This window comes from Trachurus japonicus, chromosome 19, assembly GCF_045865225.1.
Source record: "Trachurus japonicus isolate A0001 chromosome 19, Traja_1.0".
NCBI lineage: Eukaryota > Metazoa > Chordata > Actinopteri > Carangiformes > Carangidae > Trachurus > Trachurus japonicus.
In genome coordinates, this window is record NC_140925.1 from 19140103 (window position 1) to 19147711 (window position 7609).

Genomic DNA, 7609 nt, shown 5'->3' on the forward strand with positions numbered 1-7609 from the left:
ATTTTGTTTGTATAGTTCCGTCATCGCTTCTAACATGAAAACGAAGCCTAACTAAAGCATCTGACTTGCAAACTACCCATATGCCACCAATAGTATGTACACTGTATTATTAAGGCAAGGCAAGGCAATTTTATTTGTATAGCCCGTTTTTACAAACAGTTTTGGTGCGTTCATAACAACTCGGAGGTCGGGATTCCCAACTTGGAAATTTCCGACTTCCGACATCATTGCGTTCACGCTGCAGGAACTCGGGAGAAAAAAAACATGGATACCTGAAGGAAGTTTGGCATATTGTGGCTCATAGCTGAATACGAAAAATAAATGCAGCAGTAAATGATGTTTATTTTGGAGGAGAGGAGACGCCGCAGATGAGTGCACATATAATGTTACAGCCTTGATAACAGTTAAACGTTATTTCCGTCACAAACGAGGACCGCAATTTCACACCATACAACAATCACACCTTAATATAAACATATTTCATATAGGCTACTGCAATAATACACAAAAATATGCATTAAAACCTCAACAAATAAATAAAAATGTCTAAATTCTAACTGTTTAAGACGAGGGCTGCCATGTTTTGATGTAGCTCGTTTTTTTCCGACTTCCGAGTTGTCTTGAACGCAGCATTTGTCTCAAAGGGCTTTACATGGCATCATAACAACATCATCTGCCCTTATATTAGACCCTTACATCCACTGAGGAAAAACTCTGTATTAACTTTAGTTTATTTTAGACAATTTTATGTTTACTATTTATGTTTTACGTGTAAAGTATTTGCTTTCAATGAAAACTCAGTCATCATTGCGTTTTTTGCTAGAAAAATGTCACATTGCAGAGCTTCATAAAGAGTAATGGCACAGACAAAGTCAAACAAACAGTTTTGTATGGAGCTAGAACAGTCTCATAATGAATAATGCACACAGAAATTACTAAGTGCACAAAAGATGATTCACAAATGTATTTGGAGATTTATATATATGTGACTCAAAATACAAATACATTTCCAATGGTGACACAAATATGTTTCATTCCATATGTAAGTAAAAAAAAAAAATTCACATATACAAAAATAAGATTCATAAACATATTTACGATGCACACACAAATATATGCATGTGCAAAAGTAGCAATCTTCATCTAATATTTGGAGCTTGTTGCATTCATATAACTGTTGTGCTTTTAATTTGTAAACTTTGCTGCATTTGTGGATCAGAGTCACGTCAGGGGAGTCTCAAAGTCTCACACACAAATGCAGCGAGGTTTACAAATTAAAAGCACTTTGTAAATGCAGGTCCAACAGTTCATATATGAATGTAACAAGCTCCAAATATGTATTTGATGAAGATTGCAAATACTTTTACATGCATATATTTGTGATTTTTTTTTCTATTTGTGTGCATCAGAAATATGTTTATGAATCTTATTTTTTGTGAATATTTTTTTTACTTATACATGGAATGAAACATATTTGTGTGTGCATTGAAAATCTGTGTTTTGAGTTACATATATAAATCTTCTTTTGTGCATTTATTCATTTCTGTCTGAATTTATTCATTATGAGACTGTTCTAGCTCCATCATTTTCAGTATCCCGCATAGACAAATCCATTTCTCATCTATTATCAATTTTCTTGAATGTAATAATTATCACCTTCACTGTGTTGGTCACTAGTTGCCTCTAGCTGTAGCTTTGTAAGAGATGTGTGATGTAATAACAACAGCCTGAAGAAGAGGCCGCAGGGTTTTTACCAGTGGACTGTACAGGTCCGTGCCAGGAGAGGTCACACTCACACGGTCACACACACACACGCGGTTGTCCTTGAATAGTAGCAGGTGTAATCGTGCACAGAACTGGGTTCCCATTAGAACAAAGTAATCCTTTACCTGTGTGCCGGAGGCAGATCACAGACCCCACAGCTCAATAACTGTTGTGACGCCTGTTCATCTACTTTCACATGGAACATTCAGTTTACAATAATATTATCAAATATTATTATCAGCTGTAGCCTGCTAGCTCATTGACGTTAGTTTCATGAGTTAATTGAAAACACCATCTCCAGTGTAAATAGTAATAATAACTACAGTATAATGCTTTTTATTTTTGTCAGGTAGCGGTGGAAGCTATTATGCAAATTCGAAAACTAATTGCATCATCATCAGATTTTAACCTTGAGAGCCTGCAAATTACAGATTTTTTTTGTCAGTTCTCACATTTTGGGGGCCGGAAGGCAAGACACCCAAATATATGTTAAAGAGCCTTCAAAAAGTCATATTTCCATAATATGTCCCCTTTAGGCAAATACAACACAAAATGTCAGTATGCTCACCAGTTAACAATCTATGCAGCAGAGATAGGAATTGTTAGTGTATTTACATTTTCTAAGGAAGTATTTAAGCTCAAACCATGCATAGATAACATTCGGATGCTTCACACAGAAAATCAAAGTCAGACAAACAACTCAGAAATTAGATGAAATACTTTGTTGTTCCCATTTTATATGCTAAGTTGGCTGCAGTAGTTGAAACTTTATCACAAAAACGAATAAAGAACAGGAGAGCCAGTCTGATGTTGTCTGACTCGTATATTTCCAGTAGTTTGCTTGTCCAGACCGCAAAGCTAAGTCAAAGCAGATGGCAAGATGAAACTCCTGGTCTGACATAAGCCTGGGTCCTGAGCCTGAGTCTGGCTCATGGACTTCTGCATGTAGCCATAGTCTGGTTGTTATCCTCTGTTGTTGACTGACAGCTGGAAGATCTACTGTTTATGTGCCACAGTTGTTCCAGATGTGGAGGACTATCATACTGTACATGGGCCAGATTCAGGCAATGCATCCAAAAATATCCTGGGCACAACTGTGGGCCAGATTTATTTTGACATCTGGGGATGAACTCTCACTTTTATTCTTATGGTTTTCATTTTGGGAAGGCAGATTTAAAAAGACATGTCATAAATTGTAAAATATGAGCATCCTTCATCAGCCCTGGAATCAAATCCTCTGTAAACATGATATCCTGACAGTACAAATTATTTCTCAAAGTTTTGACTTGTATTAGAGTCTGCTAAAACTTAAGGGAAAACAATAGAGAGGAAAAGAGAGGAAAACAAACAGCTGCCATTTTTATGGACTCAGACTTTTGGAGAAAAATGATGAAAGCACACAGAAACAAGGTTACAATTCATGTGGCCACAAAGCCAGCAGCAATGACCTCAGTGTTTAGTTTATTTAAATAATCCTCTGTGACATTCATACACATACACACACACAGTGGACTCAGGGGGAGCAGAGAGTATTTATAAACCTTCATTTCTCTGTCTCTACATCCTGACACACATACAGTTACCTCCATCATCTCCATTGCAGTCCCCTGTTACATCCTCCCGACTGCGCTCCCTGCCTTCTGCCCTCTCCCAGTAAAACAGGAACAATGCCACAGCCGTCCACCTTGAGGGCATACGCCAATTGTAAATACTTAGATCACCAGCTTTCCTCTTTGATCTTCTTCAAACCCTCTCTTACATCCTGACCTTCTTATTCCGTCTTCTGTCCACTTATCTGTACACTCATTTAATCTTATTTATCTACAAATCCCACATTTATTTGTAATGACAAAAAATCTAATTTCTTTTAAATTGACCCATCCCAAAGGCACTGATTTTACACAGTTACCCATACTATCATGGTGTTAAGGTCCTATCACTGGTTCCCACCCTGTCCTAGGGGGCTTCTTTCAGATTTTCCCTGCTATTCTAAATAGGACACTGATATTTAGTGTCCTGTTTCACATTGTTACTTGTTCAGGTCTCTCTGTCCTTTGTTGTCTGTGATGAAGATGACAAGGTTACTGCTGATATCTAACCTCAGCATCGTTTCTTGTTACAAGTTGTGTGAGCGTGTGTGCATGTGTGTCCTAATGACGTAGTATGCTCCTGACACCTATAGTACCAGGAACTATACCATAGTGGTGGACTTTAGGCCTTTGAAATACTATGTCTTTATGTCTGTGAATAGAGTTTGTCACAACAATAGTCTTACAACTTTGTAAAACACAGTCACAGGTTTGTTGTTGTGATCATAACAAAGTGTATGAAGTTTACAGATACATACTGTACTCATGCATACTGAGTAACTATGGAGTGGAATATCAGCATGTTGATGTGTGTCATTGCTGATGTGATCCCTCTCCAAGATGGTCTCTTATCATTCAGTATTTAAAGTGACATTATGTAATTTGGAAGCAAAAGTATAATTATAGTGCAAGAAGAAAAAGGTCATAAAGTCAGTGATGTGGCTCAGTAATATCAGTTACACTGTAATATCTAAATTACATTAGCTAACACTGTAAGCCACTGGTCATACCAGATCAAATTAGGATGAAGCAGCAAAACCCATTAGTGTATTAAATTGACCAAGGGTGAGTTTGGGCTCTAATGACTTCTAGTTTTTTTCATTTGTGAGAAGAAGAATGTGTGATTTCCTCTTTTGAAACTTTGGTGCCCTCCCTTTAAAAGTTTTTATTAAAATACTTCGAGAAGCAAATGAAGCTGACACGGCTGACAGGTTGGAGCCTGGAGGTCCCAACATAAATGCATCATGGATTAAGTGTGATTCAGTCGTCAGTGTTCCTACAATGACAGACTCTGTGTTTGCACATTGACAGTTCATTTTAGGCTGTTTCTGCATGTGACTCAGAGCTGTACCAGACTGTGACTAATTGAAAATGACTCTAAAGTATAAACAAGTTTAAAGAGACCGAGTGTAGCGTGTGTTTGCCTAAGTGTTAAAGAATACAATCAGAGCAAACCTAAATCAAAGAAAAGTTCAAGTTCAGTCCAACATAGATTTTATTTTCACACAGTCATCGCCCTCTCAGGTACAATGATACTGTAATCACTGGATCACATTAAACTTGCAAACATGGAGACTTTGTTATAGTCAGCTATGAGGGGGTTAGTATGGTCAGAGCCATCAGTAAATGTAATCTGGTCAATAAGGGTGTAACAGCAAATGGACTGCACTTATACACTATTGTAGTCATATTGATCACTTTACAATACTTAACACACTCACCCATTCACTTGCATATACATGTACCACACCCATACAGTACTGGGAATCATCAGGGGTCCATCATCATCATGTGGGCTACAGGAACTGGGGATCTAACCTGCGACAGTGCTGCCATATTAAAGGAGATATATTATGCCCCTTTTTCACAAATTAAAATAGTTCCCAGGTGTCTTAAAGACATGTCTGTGACATGTTTCCATCAAAATACCCCAAGAATCAAACATCACAGCACTTTTTTCATCCGCTCAAAACAGCCCTGTTCAGAACAGCTGGTTTCAGTGGCTGTCCCTTTAAATGCAAATGAGCCACTGCTTGCGCTGCCCCCTCTACCTGTACTCACAGGTAGGGGTGCAAATTCGAAAACTAATTACGTCATTAATGAATTACAGATTTTTTTTTGTCAATTCTCACATTTTGGGGGCTGGAAGGCAAGACAAACACCCAAATATACAAAGAGCCTTCAAAAAGTGACATTTCCATAATATGTCCCCTTTAGGAGATATTGACAATTAACTTAGAAAAAGATAATATTTCTCACTTTGAAAAGAGAGAAGTTGTTGAAACCCAAATGCCAAATAAAGTGATGTCACCCTCTCTCACAAACTCTTTTCCTCATTACAGCGGACAGCGCGTCTCGTAGCTACTACAAAAGCTTCCCGCTCATGGACTTCTCTCAGTACCAACCCGTGGCACCTCCTGCCTTCCAGTCTGTACCAGTGCAGCCCAAGGAGAAGTCCTACATCCACCAGCCCCTGCCGGCGCACCACGACCTCCATGCCCCCCTGTCCATCTCCATCCCCTCCAGCCATCTGGAGCACCAGCGTCTCCCCAAGACCACCACGCACCCGCTCCTCTCCAGCTCTGCCTTCAAAGCCTGGGAGCCGACGGGGCGCCATGTCCACAGGCAGGCCTCCGCCCCGGGGCACAGCTCCTCCTCCGTGCACAGCTCCAACCGGAGACATGGCTACTCCACCCGGAGGCAGCAGAGCATAGAGAACATGCCGGATCTGTTCGGCCAACCCTACGGGGCCATGTATGGAGGAGCTGTAGGGGGGCCAGGGCATGGGCAGCAGTACGTTCAAGGGCAACACCAACACCAACACCAACACCAACACCAACACCAACCTCAACCCACTTACTACCACCACACCAGGCAGAAGAGCTACTCCACCCACAGTACAACCGAGGTGACTGTCTGAGTGCTAGAGCCTCAGCGAGCGGCCTGCTGCCATGTTACTCATACTAACAGAAAGCTTTGGTGTAGTTAACTGCCAGAGTTTGGGACAGTCGGCCCAACACGTGAGGAAAACTAAAACAGGGAGACTCATGCAGATGAAGAGATGAAAAGAGGTGTTTTAATAAGTGGAAACAGTGAAATGAAGGAGAACAGAGCATAGTGTAGCAGACCCACCACTCTTACAGTCTAATGGACTCAGGTAGTAATAATATTGGCCCTGCGAGAGTCTTGTACATTGATCATCCAAAGTATACAGATTCTGGCAGAAAGGAAATCTATCTAGGTTGTTTTAAAACTACTCTCAGGCTCCTACAGGTCACACAGCCTTCACAGATTCTCAGCCACCACAGTTTTGGTTGTACCGGCCTTAAATAAACATGGATCAAACAGAACAGAACAACAAGGCTAGGTTTTAACTGTTTTTTCCGATTTCAGGCATAATCAGTGAGTTTGTGTTAGCCAAGAAACTCTGGCTAGGTTTAGTTACAGTAAGTCACTGGTATACATGCCGCGTGAACAAACCGGTCACTCATGCTCTGGTTTGGTACCAAAAAAAACAAACATTCAATTTCTTGACCATGTCAAATCAAAGAGATATTTGGTGTTTAAACGTGCAGCTGTTGTCATTCACTGCATTTAATGTAAACGTGGTTCATTACATTGAAGTTGTATTTCCATGGTTCACCTACAGGCTGAAGAGTTAGACCTCAGGAACTATTCACTCAGATTTGAAGGTATACTGACACTTTTTTTAACTGTTATTTTACCTTTATAGCTACTGAACTCATCGATAAAACATCGACGAAAAACGTCCATCCACACTCACTCACAGGAGTTTTTGGGAATCACACTTGTAGGCTTTAGACTAGGAGTCAAATACCACACTACATCTGTAGCCTATGTTAAGCCAATCACCTTACCATGTTGTAGATTTATTTATTTAGCAAAACTAATGAGATTTGTGCTGTTGGGTGGATTTTACTACTTTTTTTTACTACTTTTAGACAAAGTTAGGCTAGCTGTTTAGCTGCATTTGCAGCTGAGCACAGCTTTATATTTAGCACACATGCACAAGATTCTCATTAATTGGCCATTTTAAGAAAATGACAAAGAATATTTACCCAAACTGTTCCCGAGAACTACACTGACAAAAGACGTTAGCAAGCTTATTGGAGAATTTCTATGGAGAAAAAAAACCCTGAAAGGTTGTGTATCTCTTTGGAGAAGCCTGGATGCAGCTATTTTAGTTTGCTTGAGAGTTTTTTATTTTGCACATAAATTCTCTACAGTGGTGGTTG

At 39.7% G+C, this 7609-nt stretch overlaps 1 protein-coding gene across 1 annotated transcript in view; it reads left to right on the forward strand.

Moving 5' to 3' along the window:
• shisa8b (shisa family member 8b) overlaps positions 1-7102 on the forward strand; it is a 35869-nt gene extending 28767 nt beyond the window's left edge. Inside the window, exon 5 of the mRNA XM_085761745.1 lies at positions 5696-7102. Within this exon, the coding sequence (XP_085617871.1) occupies positions 5696-6273 (578 nt within the window). The 3' untranslated portion in view covers positions 6274-7102. The remainder of the gene's footprint in view (positions 1-5695) is intronic.
• Positions 7103-7609: the final 507 nt, after the last annotated feature.